The sequence below is a fragment of the Bacillus rossius genome, chromosome 1, assembly GCF_032445375.1.
Source record: "Bacillus rossius redtenbacheri isolate Brsri chromosome 1, Brsri_v3, whole genome shotgun sequence".
Taxonomy (NCBI): domain Eukaryota; kingdom Metazoa; phylum Arthropoda; class Insecta; order Phasmatodea; family Bacillidae; genus Bacillus; species Bacillus rossius.
In genome coordinates, this window is record NC_086330.1 from 214,778,115 (window position 1) to 214,794,262 (window position 16,148).

At 39.2% G+C, this 16,148-nt stretch overlaps 2 protein-coding genes across 4 annotated transcripts in view; one reads left to right on the top strand and one right to left on the bottom strand.

Annotated features, from left to right (window-relative positions):
- Positions 1-16,148, top strand: part of LOC134527278 (uncharacterized) — a 466,201-nt gene that overhangs the window by 100,226 nt on the left and 349,827 nt on the right. The window lies entirely within an intron of this gene.
- The window catches only part of LOC134529805 (uncharacterized), a 47,585-nt gene continuing 40,123 nt past the window's right edge, over positions 8,687-16,148 (bottom strand). The window contains exon 4 of one of the 3 annotated variants that reach the window (XM_063364276.1): positions 8,687-9,106. In XM_063364276.1, the coding sequence (XP_063220346.1) occupies positions 8,835-9,106 (272 nt within the window). In that variant the 3' untranslated portion in view covers positions 8,687-8,834. Of the gene's footprint in view, positions 9,107-15,474; positions 15,807-16,148 lie in introns of those variants that run through there. The other 2 variants (XM_063364268.1, XM_063364285.1) reach the window with 2 other exon arrangements.

Sequence of the window (16,148 nt, forward strand, 5' to 3'; positions counted from 1 at the left end):
GGGTGGACCAACTGGGGCTCTGTATCAGTGTTCGAAATCAGGGTGGATGATGGAAGAGCTTTTTCGTACGTGGCTTGAACATTTTTGTAGCTTTACAAAACCATCTGCGAATGACACAGTTCTTATCATTCTAGACAACTACACCAGCCACACTTCTTTAGCAACATATGAGTACCTACTGGAAAAAGAAGGGAATCACACTACTGTCAATTCCACCACATTCCTCACACAGGCTTCAACCCTTAGATATTTCGTTCTTTGGACCCTTGAAGACTGCATTCAACAAGAAATGTGACCAGTTTCTGAAACACCATTCTGCAGAGAAGATCCTTCCTACTGATGTAGCATCAATTTTCAATGCAGCTTATGTTGCTGTTGCAAACATGGAAAAAGCAGTTTCTGGTTTCAAGAAGGCGGGAATTGTTCCCTTAAACGAAAGCGTATTTTCTGATGAAGATTTCTTCGCAGCATCATGACTGATGCCAATAGTGGAGAATGAAGATAATTCGCCGAATGACATTTCAGCACCAAGTGTTGTAGAAGAAGTGACCACCCATGTCCTGAATGATACAGCTGAACCAAGTGAAGAAGAGAGAATTCCTAACAATGAACTTTGCGGAGAAAAAAACGGAAATGTAAAGGTGGTTTGTGCCGTCACATTAGCAGACATTTCACCTTTACCAGGCCCTTCAAAAAGACCCCCAACAAAACGAAGACGGAAACAGCATTCCGAAATTATTACTTCTACCCCGATGAAAGCTGTTTATGGCGAAAAAGAAAAGAGGAAGCAAAAAGAATAAAAAAGAAGTAGTGGGAAAGAAATTAAGAAGAAGAAATCATCAGCTCCTGGGAAGAAACGGAGAAAATGGTCACATATCTCAAGTTTGAATCATCATCTGAGGAAGATGTGGATGATTCGCAGCTCTGTGATGATGGTTATTTAGATGACAATGACTTGATTGCAAATAGTACAGATATTTGCTGTATTTGTGAGGAATTTGGTCATGATGAGATTTGGTTCAAGTGTGTTTCATGTGAAAATTGGCACATAAAGATTGTGCAGTCTGTGAGAGATCAGAGGGTTTCTGCTGTGATGTTTGTTTGAAAAGATAAAATTTTACATTTAAATATTGTGCTAAAAAACTGTCAATTTAACTCCAACTTTTGAATTTCTTATGCAAATGGTTGTACTGGTTGTTTTAATTATTATTTGTTGTTAAGTTGTTTGTATGGTTCTTACATTTGCCCATATGATCTTTAACACAATATTCACCAAAACACTAGGATGTTATAAATGACGTGGGCCTATTTGTTTCATTAAATGTTTTATTAGTAAGATTATATAAAGTACCAGTTTCATAAAATGTATAATTTTTCTAAAGTAAACATGTCTCTGGCGTAACAAGTAATGAGTATCCATCATTACCTTTTGGAATGGGGTAATGGTGAACATGTGTTCACGATTACCCCACGGTGTGGGGTAATGGCGAACATTGCATAACTTTACAAAAGGTATTATACTTATGCAGAATTTCTATAAAATGTATTCTGTCGTATAAAGAAGTGTTCGGTATTAAATACTTAACAATTAGAACAAAGAAAGAAATATTATATGTAATATAAAGCAATTTAAATTAAGATTTCCCTTAAGTGTTCACCATTACCCCACTCTCCCTTATAGTATTTTTGTAACTGTGGGGTCACAACGTAAAGAATATGGAACAAGGCGGATGCTATACATATTTATTAAGCACAATTACATTCACAATTACTCATTATAATCCTACAAATATTATAAACGCGAAAGTTTGTAAGTATGGATGTTTGGTACTCTTTCACATAAAAACTACTGAATGGATTTTAATGAAACTTTACAATAATATAGCTTATACATCAGAATAACACATAGGCTACATATTAATATGAAATTCCATCGTTAAGAAGTGAAAAAGTGAAAATTTCATTTTATAACAAAAAAATCATAGGTCTTAGACGTACAAATAGTGAGTGAGTGACATTTCTCTATGTCTACCACACGATCAGTACAGTTTAAAAACTTCCAGAGCAAGTAAAATTGACACTAACTGCCATGGGATTACTCCCCCCTTTGATCGGGAATGGTTTTAGAGCCTTAGCTCTCTTCCTCACTCTGCTAATCAGACAGTTTGCTGTGTCCTTAGCCCTTAGACCTTATCAGCACTGCTGGCGCTTACCCTGATCTCCCACATCACACTGGGACCCATCAAAACACCCAGTGAACCCATGGTCCTGTGGAGGCCTATCTAACCTCTTCTAGCAGTCCAGGCTAGTACCGGAGCTGTGTCGTTGCTCACCACGTCGACTCCGCATCGGGCTAGAGAACCCTTGGAGCCTGCTCAAAGCGATCGGAGCACACCGACACAGTTACCATAAACACTTCTCTAGGAGGTTAAGTCCCAAAGTCATGCCCGGTAAATGTAAATTCCAGTCGTGTCTCCAACAGTCCCGCCAATGGCTAAGTCAAATTTGTTCTTAAAATATCTCCGCCTCTCCTCCTTCAGTGATCAGCAACTGAAAAATTTATTTCATCTGCAGTATGGATAATTTTCTATCACCAGCAGCTGGACTTAAACTATTGTTGACATATCATACTTCGACGTGTAGCTGAGGTCAGGCAATGTAACGTTGTGGTGACTATTCGGAGTTTCGAGTGGGGTAGCGATGGCATACTTCTTCAGGGCACCTAAAAGCGTGGTCACAGTACGGGGCATATCTAGGCAGCTTTGCTCGCGTGGTCTAAACAAGGTATCACAGAGACTACAATAGAGGTTTGGTAGGAGCAGGTTGCTTTGTGGTTGGCTTGATGGCCGAAGTTATGTATAAATGGCACCTAACAGCATGGTCCCAGTTTAGGAAGCATCAGGGCATCTCTGCTCATCAGGTCTAAACAAGGTATCACAGGGACTTCGCTAGAAGGATGGTAGGTACAAGTGGCTCTATGGTGGCCTGGGCTGCATTTGTTAACTAATAATGGCACCTAACAATGTGTTCATAGTATAGGAAGCCTATGGGCAGATATGCTATTGTGGTCTAAACAAGGTTTCACAAGGACTTCGTCTGATGGTTTGTAAATATAAGTGGCTTCATGTGAAATAGTGAAATATAATGGCACTCAGCAGCGTAGTCACAGAACAGAAATAATTAGGGCATATCTGCTCGTATGGTCTAAACAAGCCTTAACAGGGATTCTGTTAGGGGATTGGTAAGTGCCGGTTGCTCTGTGGTGGTTAGCATAGCCGAAGTTAAGTGTTAATGGTGTCACAAAGTCTCTGCCAGAGGGTTGGAAATCGCAGATGGCTTCATGTGAACTACAGGCCGAGAGTAAGAATAAATCACTCAATATCGGTTTCACAATATTGGAAGCTTTACAGCAGTGCTCATGTGGTCTCAACCAGGTATCACAAGAACGTCGCTTGAGGGAGTGTTAATGCAGGTGGCTTCATGTGAAATACAAGCCGAGGTTAAGTATCAATGGCAACCAACAGCATGGTCACAGTACAGGAAGCATTAGGGCACCTCAGTTCATGTTGTCTAGACAAGGTTTCATAGCGACTCCACCAAAGAGTTGGTTAATGCAGGTGTCTTCATGTGAACTATAGGCCGAGTTCCAGTATAAATTGACACCAGACAGTGTGTTCATTATACCGATTGTAATAGGGCAGCTCTGCTAATGTTGTTTAAACAAGGCATCACAGTGACTCTGCCAGAGGGTTGGTAAATGCAATTGTCTTCATGTGAACTACAATCCTAAGTTAAGTATAAATGAAACCAAACAGCATGGTTACAGTAAAGGAAGCATCAAGGCATCTCTGAACATGAGGACTAAACAAGTCGTCACAGGGATATCATGTTCAGGTGGATCTATTGTTGATAGGACGGCCGAGGTTAAGTATCAATGGCAACCAACAGCATGGTCACAGTACAGGAAGCATTAGGGCACCTCAGTTCATGTTGTCTAGACAAGGTTTCATAGCGACTCCACCAAAGAGTTGGTTAATGCAGGTGTCTTCATGTGAACTATAGGCCAAGTTCCAGTATAAATTGACACCAAACAGTGTGTTCATTATACCGATTGTAATAGGGCAGATCTGCTAATGTTGTTTAAACAAGGCATCACAGTGACTCTGCCAGAGGGTTGGTAAATGCATTTGTCTTCATGTGAACTACAATCCTAAGTTAAGTATAAATGAAACCAAACAGCATGGTCACAGTAAAGGAAGCATCAAGGCATCTCTGCCCATGAGGACTAAACAATTCGTCACAGGGATATCATGTTCAGGTGGCTCTATTGTTGGTAGGACGGCCGAGGTTAATTATAAATGGCACTCTACAGAGTGGTCACAATACATGAGGCATTAAGGCAGCTTACTCATGTGATTCAAACAAGGCATCACCGGGATCCTGCTAGAGGTTTCTTGGATGCAGGTGGCTTTATAGTGGGCTGGATGGCTGTGGTTAAGTATAAATGCCTTCTAACAGCGAGGTCACTGTTTCAGTAAACATAAGAAATCTTGCTCATGTTGACTAATAAAGGCACCAGACAGTTGGTAGGTGCAGGTGGCTTCATGTGAGCTGGACAGCATAGTTAAGTATAAATTGCACCTAACAGCATGATCAAAGTAAAGCAAGCATAAGGGAAGGTTTGCTTGTGTTGTTTAAACAAGGCATCACAGGGCCTCCATCAGATGTTCTTTAGGTGCAAGTGGCTTTACGGTAGGCTGTACGGCCGATGTTAAGTACAAATGACACCTAACAGAATAGTCACAGTATAGGAAGCATCAAGGCAGCTCTGCCCATGTTTGTCTAAATAAGGTGCCATAGGGATTAAGCTAGAGGGTTGCTAGGTGCAGGTTGCTATAAAGTGGGCTCGATGGCCGTGGTTAAGTATAAATGGCACCCAAAAGTGAGGTCACAATACAGGAAGTATCAAGGTAGCTCTGCTCATTTGGTCTAAAAATGGTATCACTTGCCCTCTGATAGAGGTTTGGTAGATGTATATGGCTCAATAGTGTGTTGGATGGCCGAGGTTAATATAAATGGTACCGAACAGCATGGTCATTGTACAGGAATCATCAGGGCATATATGCTCATGTGGATTAAATAAGGCATAACAGGGACTCTGCCAGAGTGTTGTTAGTTGTAGGTTGCTCTATATTTGGACGTGACAGTCGAGGTTAAATATTGTTACATGCATGCTAGGAGGCAAGGCTGCGATGCATGCCTGGTACCTGAGTGGGCTTTCCAGCGAGTCTGGCCAGCGGCCCCGCATGGGCGCTTATGTCACATATGCCACACATCCCCATCGGATTATAGGGGTCTCGCTACCCATTCCCTTCCACTGCCCGCTCACTGTTCTGCCTCGGACTATTGTCACTAACAGTTTTAGTGGCCTGGGAATTATGAGGGTCTATCCAGGATGCCATCGAGCTTGGAGAATGTGACTCAAAGCCATTCTCGATGTTTAGGGTGTAGGGTCATCCCAGTAAAATGCGACTTGTCGCTACCGCTCTCGTCTGATAGAGAAGGACGCCAGGGTATATAAGCAGCGATGTAGGCTTCCGTGGGAGTTTCTATAGTTCAGAGAGTTCTGCAAGTTGGGGAATTGCGATATCAGAGAAGAGGGTGTGATGAGGAGCGAGAGGACGTAGTGAGTACGACTGAGTGGCGAGAGGCTGTGTTTGTTTGGACTGTTATCGCTTTAGTGAGGAGTTACATCTGTGGAATTTGACGAACTTTGAGTGACTTGCGAATAAACATTTTAAATGTAACTGATTGGTGATCAGACATTTTTAAGTACAATTATTTATTAGGAATGTAAATATTAGTAATTTATAAAACTGTAATAAAATTTAATTGGGCTATCTCATTATGAACCCAGCTGCCACCATTAGTTCGTAACATTTTTGGTGTCAGAAGTGAGATAGCCATAATTTATAGATTTAGTGTACAGTTTCCTAACTATAATTTAAAAATAATAATTTACAAATTTAGTTATTCGAGAATCGAGTTAGTTAGCAACTGTAAGTTTTGTGTAGTGTTCGTTTTTACTATAGGTTTGGGTTAGCTCGTAGGTGAAATTAAAGTGTATTCATAAGACAGTAGTGATAGGCTGATAGTGTATGTGGACACGAAAGATGGTGGACGACGAACTTAAAAACATTTATCTTTCTTGGCTGAGATAAATAATAAAATGGAGAGAAACCAAGAAGAGATGAATCAAATTAAGAACTGCCAAGAAGAGATTAAGAATGCTATGAAGACTGAGATTGATGACATGAAGAAAAACAAAGAAGAATTGAAGAGGGGTCAAGAAGAAATATGAAACGAAATAGTTGCTGCTCAAGAATAAATGAAGAGAATCGACTGAGCCACAATTCAGTTTGAGGGTTAAATAAAGTGTTTGGAGCAGTCTGTCGCACAACAGGTACAACAGATTATTCAGCTCGAACAGAACACTGAATGGCATGTAGAAGCTGTAACCAAGGAGTGCCGACGGATGATCAAAACAGCCTCTGCTGCGACAAACTGTAAGAGTTTCTCCGAAGATGTAAAGGTGGAGGGCACTTCCAACAGCCACTAGAAATTCAATCCACCCACCTTCGATGGTCAATCTTTGTAGAAATGGTATAGAAGCAATTCGAGACAGCTACAGATGTAAATTGTTGGACCGAGGAAGAAAAGGCTACCGTACATGTCTTGGCCCTAAGAGGATCTCCACTATATCTGCTGCAGACCCTACCAGTCCCAGACCTGAAAGACTACCAATTATTAGTAGAGGTCTTTGAGCTGAGGTATGGCGACCGACAGATTGGCGAGGTGTATAGAACAGCCCTGAAGACACATCAACAGCGATTATCAAAAACACTCAAAGAATATGAAGCCGACATTTAGTGATTCGTGCACCTCGTCTAACCAGTGATGAAAGTAATCCATGATGATACATCTGGTGGTCATAGAGGTGAATAAAACTCTAGCCAATATCCATCATCGCTACAATTGGTTGAGGTGTCGATAGGATGTGGATAATTTATATAGGGAATGCGAACTATGCTCGGCTAGACAACAATACCTGAGTTGAAGGAAAATGTGGGCCTACAATGTAGGTGCCCCCTTTGAAATGATAGCTGGACCATTTCTCAGAACTAAGGATTGTAACCAGTTTATTCTGGTAGCAATGGATTACTCAGTAGGTGGCCAGAGGCTTATGCACTTCTTAGCCAAGAAGCCACTATCATTGTGGATGCAGTCAACATCTTCATTGGCAAATTTGGGGTACAAATGGAGCTCCATTCAGACTAATGCCGCAATTTCGAGTCGATAATATTTTAGGAGTTTTGTCGGTTGCTGGGACTACAGGACTACACCGTACATCCTCAGTCCATTGGCATGGTTGAGATGTGAACTCTCGAGAAACACTTGCCAATGTTGTGTCCGAGTATCAAAAGCATTCGGATGAACACATCCAGTGGTTCCTGATGGCATACAGGGCTGCTATCCATGACTCCACTGGGCAGACCCCTGCGAGTGTTGAGTTTGGACAGGAATTGAAGCTGCCCTGTTGTCCTCACTGTGAGCCGACCAACAACACTGATTATGTGAATCTTCTAGAGGAGCGAATGGCACCTATACATGAAGAAGTACGCAAAAATGTTCGAAAAGCGACGAATCGAATAAAGATGAGGTACCACTTGAAGGATAACTTACCCGGATTTCAGGAGGACGATTTGGTGTGACGGTACAACATGCAACTCAGGAAGGGCTGGTGCCCTAAGCTTAAAGTAGCATGGAAAGGCCCGTATGAAGTCTGTAACAGCTAAATATTGTGGTCTACCACATCCAGAGTGGTAAGAGGGGACGGATAAAAGTGGTATGTTTGGAACGATTGCGGGAATATTATGGAAGGGAGGCTTTACCTGTTCGGAACGAACAGGTTTAAGGAGGAGACAGTATATAACATGTGTGCTAGGAGGCAAGGCCACGATGTGTGCCAGGTATCTGAACGGGCCTTCCAGCCATTCTGGCCAGCAGCTTCGCATGGGCACTGAAGTCATGCATACCATGCATGCCCGGCGGGATTACAAGAGTCTCTTTACATATCCCCCTCCGCTTCCCACTCACTGTCCTGCCTCGGACTTTTGTCACTAACAATTTTAGCAGCCTGGGATTTTTGAAGGCTTATAGATTATGCCACCAAAATTGGAACACATAACTTGGGGCCATTCTCTATGTTTCGGGCGTCAGGTCGGCCCAGGATGACGCGACTCTTCAAGGCTGCTCTCGTCCGTTCGAAAAGGACGCCAGGTTAGATAAGCTACGACGCCGGCTTCCGCAGGAGTTCTGAGAGTTCGGAGAGTTCTACTCGTGAAAGGAAGTGCAACATCGGCGAAGAGGGTGCGAGACCTCCTCGAGAGCGTCGCAACAAGGAGCGACGGGATGGTGCGAGTGTGACTGAGACGGGTGAAGCTGTGTGTGTGAGGGAAGGCACGATATAAGGGGAGAATGACTGTTGAGCCTAGCTCCAGTGAAGAAAGCAAACGGTGGATCTTGAAAGACATTGAGTGACTTTCGATTAATCATTTTAACTGCAAGTGATTGGTGATCAGGCATTTTAAGTCAAATTATTTATTAGTAATGAAAAAATTAGTAATTCTTAAAACTATAGTAAATCTTTATTGGTTTATCCTTTACGAACGCAGTTTTACGTACATAAGTTCGTAACAATATGAATGGCACCCACCATGGTTATAGTACAGGACGAATCAGAGCAGCTCTGCTCATGTAGTTTAAACAAGGCGTCACAGAGACTCCGCCAGAGGGTTGGTAGGTGCACGTGGCTCCATGCTGGGCTGGTCGGCCGAGGATGGAGTGTTGATGTCCGTTGGTGCAGTAGCGGCAGTAAAAGGCGTGGTTGACGACTGTACTGTTATCACACACAGCATGCCTGGCTGGAGGTTAGCTGTACATTCCGGAATGGTGTTAACTGTGTTGTCGTTGAAGGTATGTTTGTTGCTGCCAGGGGCTCTGCTGAACATCTCTATTGTCCTTGCGACCAACCTGGGAATCATTCCTGGAAATTTAAAAATATACGATTTATTTTTATTGAACAATGTCATGTACTTGCTTTGCAAATAATTTTTTTTTTAACAACACTGTACTTCGTTTTGATACAGTGAAGTAATAAAAGATTTTAAAGTAGGCTTTGCTAAAATAAAAGTATGTGTAAATAAAAATATTATAAATTTATTGAAATATAAATAACAGTTTTTAAATGAACATAAAATTCATTAGTTTTTGTAGGAATAAAGTAAAGCCCTTTTAAGTGCCAGTTATATGAAAGACCATAGAATATGCTTAGCAAAGTTCTTTTGCATATTTTTAAATACAGCATATTATGAAAATTATATTTCTTAGCTTTTAAATATATTTATCTCCTTAAACACGTAATACATAAAAAATTAATCATTACTCAAACCATTTTACTAAGTTATATATGGGTCCTTATGTTAAACAGTTGCACTGAAGCATCTTCACATCCACCGCCAATCATCAGAGCAACTCTCGAGTCTTTTCACTCTACAACATGTCATGCTTCTGCTCATGCTATTTTATCAGCAGCTCATGTGAAGTTTTCACATCCACCATTAGTACTCAGAGCATATCTGTAGTCTTAACAATCTACAGTATGTCACTTTCCTACACACTCTCTCTTCTCAGTTGTCATTTGTCAATTCTTCACCTCTGTCACCAGTCCTTAAAGTAGCTCTTGTTATGATATACGCGGCTTTTTGATTTTTGTCTCTCCTTACCCTTTCGTTCCTTCTCCCCATTTTCCCTCCTAGCCAATTCCCTCAATCACAACTCTGACTTGCCTTGTTTTCCTTCTATTCCTTTTGGGAACTACCCTCCCTGAAATTCGATGTTTGCGAACGAGTATTAATTTGGGCTATATAAACCAATGTACCAAATGATTCCGCCTGCACATGGTAATCTACTAGAGAGGCTTAAACACCAGCGGGTAACACAGAATGCGTTTTCGGGGTGTGTCATGGCTAAGTATTTAATAGCAGTGCTATTCTGTTGATGTGTAGTGGCCACACTTTGATAATGTAGAGTTATATTTTATGTCTTGGCAACCATGGTCTAAACTAATGTTAGGGTAAAAGTTACGTTCAAGAATGCATGTCAGTGTTTCTAGTTGCCATGATCCTCCTAGGAGTTCCTTTGGGAGGCACCTGATAGGCAATATTTAAGAATTTTTTTTTTTTTCATTTTGAGTTAAAGAGATATTACACTAAATGAATACAGTCACTATCTAATGACCTGATTTTTAATACATTTTATTTACATTTGTTTTTAGTGTAGTTATTTTTTGCTGATAATTATAAAGTTTTAATTCTGTGCCTTAGTATATTTTGTATTAAGTAATTAAACTCGAGTTTAACTTTGTTAAATCAGTTTACTCAACTGGTCTCTTGCGACTTATCGGCTCGTTACGTAAATGTTTACGTGTTTTTTGACATAATGAAACTAACATTTAATTGTAATTTTTTTTACTAGCGAAATGTTTCATTTCTCTTGTAAAAATACGTTTTATTGCTTTATTCTTCCACAGACCAACATGACTGTTTCCCACCTTTAGCCGTGTAAAGAGCGTTTATGTATTATTAGTATAGTGCATTAATGTAACAGTAGCTTTATTGCGTAAATTTACTTTCAACAATTATTCTGTCCTTTCATCCTACTTTTCTGTTGTCTCCATGATGTCATGTATTTAATACGTGTTCTTGTGTTGGATATGTCTCTAGCTATGTTTTTCCTAACTATGGTCTATTTTTTAAAACGTTTAATGATATTTCACCTTATTACCACCTCGTACGCATGCAGTACCAGAATTAGCTCCTATTATTTTCAGATCATACACTCTAATGAGATTGAAGTTTATAGTGAGTTGGCCCCAGTACACTTCGGATTCTAACAATTCAGAGCATGCCACTATTCTCCACACTCTCTCACTCGCCGCAATCCAGTGGGCAATAGCGGTATATGCTGCCGCGAGAGCTTTGCGACAGTTTTCATGTTTTTTTTTTTTTTCATCGCTATGAGGCGAATTCACGATAGTCATAGCGGTTTTTGTTTTTTTGTTGCACGATGGCGTCTGTCTGTTGAGCATTCTACCAATCAGCGGCCATACCAAATATCAATATATATATATATATATATTACAGAACTTTTAATCTGAAAATACCTATATAGTTTTTATAGTCGTATTTCAATATGTTTTGATTTTAATCTCGCTCAAGCCCATTCTTGATAAACTAAGTATCTAGTAGATGGGCGACACGCCACAAAACTTATTAGGCGCACAATGCTTGGAGTTAAGTGCAGTAGTATGGCGAGCTCAATTTATCACGCTTAAAGTTAAATGTCAAGTTCATTAATCAGTTAGAGCTGTATACAAAATTATCTTTCATGAACATCAGTATATTAGTCTGAATGAACTTCACAAAAAGCGGTTTTTATTTTTAGACTTTCAATACACGTAAATATTAATAACTGAGCTTTTAAATATATTTTTGTCTTTTTGATGTTAATCTTATAGCATTAAAAAAGGTTTACTGTGACAATAATTATGTAACTTGTCATGAATGGTTTTCAACTTGAAATACCGTGCCAATCAAAGATACAGTACACCGCGTTGAGTACTAGTAGTATGCTGTGTATTCTAATGGATTTACAACTGTGCTCCATTAAACCGCTTCCCGCTTCAGGGCAAGGTTTGATAGAAAACTTGACAATATAAGTCGTTTGACCCATTACTGGGTGACGTGAACACAGGCAGCGCCACTGTGATGGCAGGTATGCTTGCCGGGGCTGGAAGATTCTGCGATGGTTTTACATTGCCTTCCTCGGGATGAAGATGAAAGGGACGTCACAAACACCCAGTCCTGAACCCAGGGAGAAGGTTTGTAAGATCCTCTCCCCGGTCGGGAATTGAACCCTTGGCCACCCAGCCAGTCACGCTAGCCACTAAAATAAGTGGGCGGACCTTACTTTGAATAATAATTCAAATAATTATGAAACTACCAGTATGTTATGCTTTTAGTCAAATAAAAGATTGTTTGCCAGGAAATGAAATTTCAGCTAGTTCCAAAAGAAAAGTGATATTGTTTCAGAGTCTATTCTTTCATCCTGCGATAATAATATAAACACAGTTGCCTTGCAGAGTGAAATGGCGCCTTATTGCGACACAATACTCCGGCCGGCCATCTTGACCCCGTCTTCTTGTAGTTTCCGAAACAGCTCTGAGCAACGTCTCACTAGCAGGGAGCTGGGGGGGGGGGGGAAGTTTTGCGCGTGGTTGTAACCTACATAAGTCATCTCTGGAAAGGACGCTTGTATGTTGTATACTACCCATCAAACGTGTTTCACAGTCACGCTTTGGCAACCGCAAGTGGACCCCTCTGTGAGGGGCTTCTTAGGTTCAGGGGAGCCCTGTCCCCGTGGGTGTACGTCTCACATGCACTTCATTAATTATTCTTGTGCTTGTTACTACAAAAAACTTGCTGCATTAACTTTCCATTCCCTTAAGTTCTTAAATCTTATTTCAGAATCAGTTCTACAAATTATGCGAAGTCACGTGAAATCTAGGAATACATCTCTTTTAGAAAACCACTCGAAGAGAAGGTAAATTAAATAGTTTCGTATCAGGTTCGAATATTCCATTGCACCACGGAAACCGTTGGTTCCCCTACTTTCAGAAGAGGTAAAATGCCCCTTAAATTAGATTTTGAATCTGTTATTCAAATTAATAATTCTAGAAGAATGCAAGTTTTCAAACATACACGTTTAATTTTTGAGACAGCATTCTTTCTTCACTCAGCTATTAAATGCGGTTTTCCATTGTCTGTTGTGCGCTTCTTACACGGAAACTCACAGTTCCGCTAATTTTTCGTATTCCGAATGTACCTGAAGTACGGGGCCGGACTGGGGAAGCAGACCAGCGCTCTGCTTGCCTTGGGCCCACGGGCTGTTCATTTGGGGAGAGACTCTAATTGCCGAAACTGAGACATAGTGAATTATAGTAGTTGTGGGCCCGCCCGTCAGGTAATAGCTTTAAGAATATAGTACTAGCATAGCTTTACTGATTGTGAGAAGTAATGCATACGCTATTTTTAGGCAAACAAACCCGTGAAATTTAATTCACTTCATTTTGGCAGCTAAATATTTTTGTTGTTGCATACCAGAAATTTTGCAACTTCGAATATTTTATATAGAACATGATTTTTTATTAAAAAAAATTGTATTTAGTTTTCTCGCACTGTTTAAATTTCTGTTACTGAGCATTAAGTCATTATTACATGAGTTAACATTATAAACCAAACCCCCTGTCCGAGTTAGTTTTTGCTAGTAGTTGTGGGTCCAGCCAACAAATAGCGTCACATGTCGCGCAAAGCATGGTTTCAGTTGGCACTGTAAGAGACGCCTCCGTGTTCCGTGGCTGTAGAGTGCAGGGAGTCGCGTGTGTGTCTTGGCGAGGGGGGGGGGGAGGGGGGAGGAGTCGGGGAGGGACCAGCGGTTTGAGAGAGTGGAGCGGAGCGTGTTGGCAGGAGGGAGACATTCGGCCAGTGATGCAGGGGCTGTGCTTCAAAAAAAATTTTCTCTTAATTTTATGGTAACAAGACTTTGGAAGGTAAAGTTATTTAATTTTAAATGTGAGACCGGTTCCTGACATGAAACTTATATTTACTAATTAAAAATTAAAAATCATGGATTTTAAAAGACATTTTATGTTAAGATTTTACAGCACTCATGAATGACTTGTGTTTTAGAAGAAAAAAATATTTTTGCGGGAGTATTGAGAATATAACTTAGTTATGGAATTGGTTGGTTATCAAAATTAACATATTTATTATTTTGGCATTGTCTTATACGGACATTATATCTGTGTGTATATAATTATATACGTAAGTGTTTCTATACTTATTATTAAAATTGACATACGAACAATAATAAAAATCTATAACAGATTTAATAACAATATATTATAAAAAATTTAGACCCATTTACTGGTGGGGAAAAATCCTAATACTTATAAAATATTGGTTACCGTACTTAGAAAACCACCCTTCGCCCTTTGTTTTAAAGAATGCTATTTAAATCTTTACATGTTTGAGGAAATTATTAATCTCAGATATGTAAAAATATGTTGAACAATTTTCTTTGGCCCATTATAGTTAAATGGTTATATATTTTTTATTGTGTGCTCTTATGATACAAAAATTTAAGTCTGTCATAGTAAAAAAAAGTTAACTATTGCCTTATTATCATGGCATTGTATCTCCCACTATGCCTTGTATTTTATTTGAATTTATAAATACATGCACTTAAGTTTAACTTCATGTGTAAAGATGTATTTATTTATGAGCTTTTAGACCATAATAAGTAGGTTCCATATAATGAAACTGGAAATTTTCCACCGATGTTCTAAGTAATTATCGATGTATCCTTAAAAACTTACCGGAAGTTTTGAAAATTGAACCTTTTAATGTGAAGAGTTTGTTTACAGGAAATGAAATAAGGTTTCTAACGGAATAACAAGCAAAAAAAATCATATTTAATTTATTGCATTTATAAAAAAACATGCAAAATTTAGTAAAGCGAATCGGTGACATTTTAGGATACCCATTAAACATGCCATATATGTGCACCCATTAAAAATACCATATAAAGGTCTGATTGTGTAAAAAAAAAACAGTTAAGTAAATAATTTGAAGCACTTAATAAGACAAAAATATTTTCTAAATATTTTTGAAGAAGTTAACTTTCAATGAATTTGCCAAAAAAAAATATTTTTGAGCAACTTTAATTGCAAATTTGTGTCGAGCAGTTTATGTGATTGATGAATAATTTACTTTCGAGCCTTAAGTACTGCTTAAATTTTAATAAATTTTTGTAAAAACATTTAAATTTAGGTATGTTGTTTCAAGCATAAAATATGCACAAAATACTTTATTAATTGAATATGTCTGGAAAAGAAAAAAAGTACACTTTATCATTTTTGGCGGGTAGTTGCTACATCGCCATAGACGAGTCAGAAAGGACTTCTGAAACAGAAATTATACTTATAATCAAATATAGATAACATTGCGTAATTATATTCAAAGTAAGAGGCAAGGAAATTCAAAAATGTACATCGAACATTAAACCACCAATAAAAAAAATGAAAAAATAAAAATGAAAAAACTTTTTTCAACACATAAGAGTAAATTTAATTTTTAAGGAAATTATTGTAACAAAATGATCATGTATTATTTCTTGCTGAAGAAAGTATGTATATATATATATATATATAATTATAATTTCCAGACAATTATTTTATAGCTGTGTGAATTGCGTAAAACGGAATGTGTGGCAAAAGTAAAAACTAGTAAAAGGTTTTTGTAATTTTTTAACTGCGCCTGGCATTATGTAGTAAGGAGTACACGGTGTGGCGGGGAAAGTCACTGATAGTGTCACTCCAAGAACAATACGCTGCTACTTCTGAGAGGAACTCTCTGGCGGTGATGAGGGTGTGGACTGGGCTAATGCTGCATCAGGTGGCATGGGGTATGGCGAGCTCATGGTGAAGCCACACAGCGTGTGCGGAGGAAGGTCGCACGAGCACTCTGGCAGACTCTCGATCATGTCGTCATCGAATACGTGCGTGCTGTCGTCCGGGGCTCCATTTAACTCCGCTCTTGTCAGTGCGACCCCCCTTCGCAAAGTTCCTGCACATTTCATAGCAAAAACTGTTATTTTTATGGTCTTCAAATACACTATCACCTAGCACTGGATTTATGTTATATTATTGCATCGTAATAAATGAGTCATTTGGAAGTAAAAATTACCTCGTTCGTTCAGAAAATAACATCATAAAAATCAGGTTTTTTTTTTGCCAAAAGAGTTTACAGGAGAGGTGTTGCCACTGGATACTTATTTCAATACGATGACAAGGTTTATGCTACGGTATGCTCGATATTTTTGGTACACATGGGGCAAAAATATATTATGGTGTGGATATATTATTGTACATTGACCGCTAACTAAATATGTGTATTTTTTGCTGTATG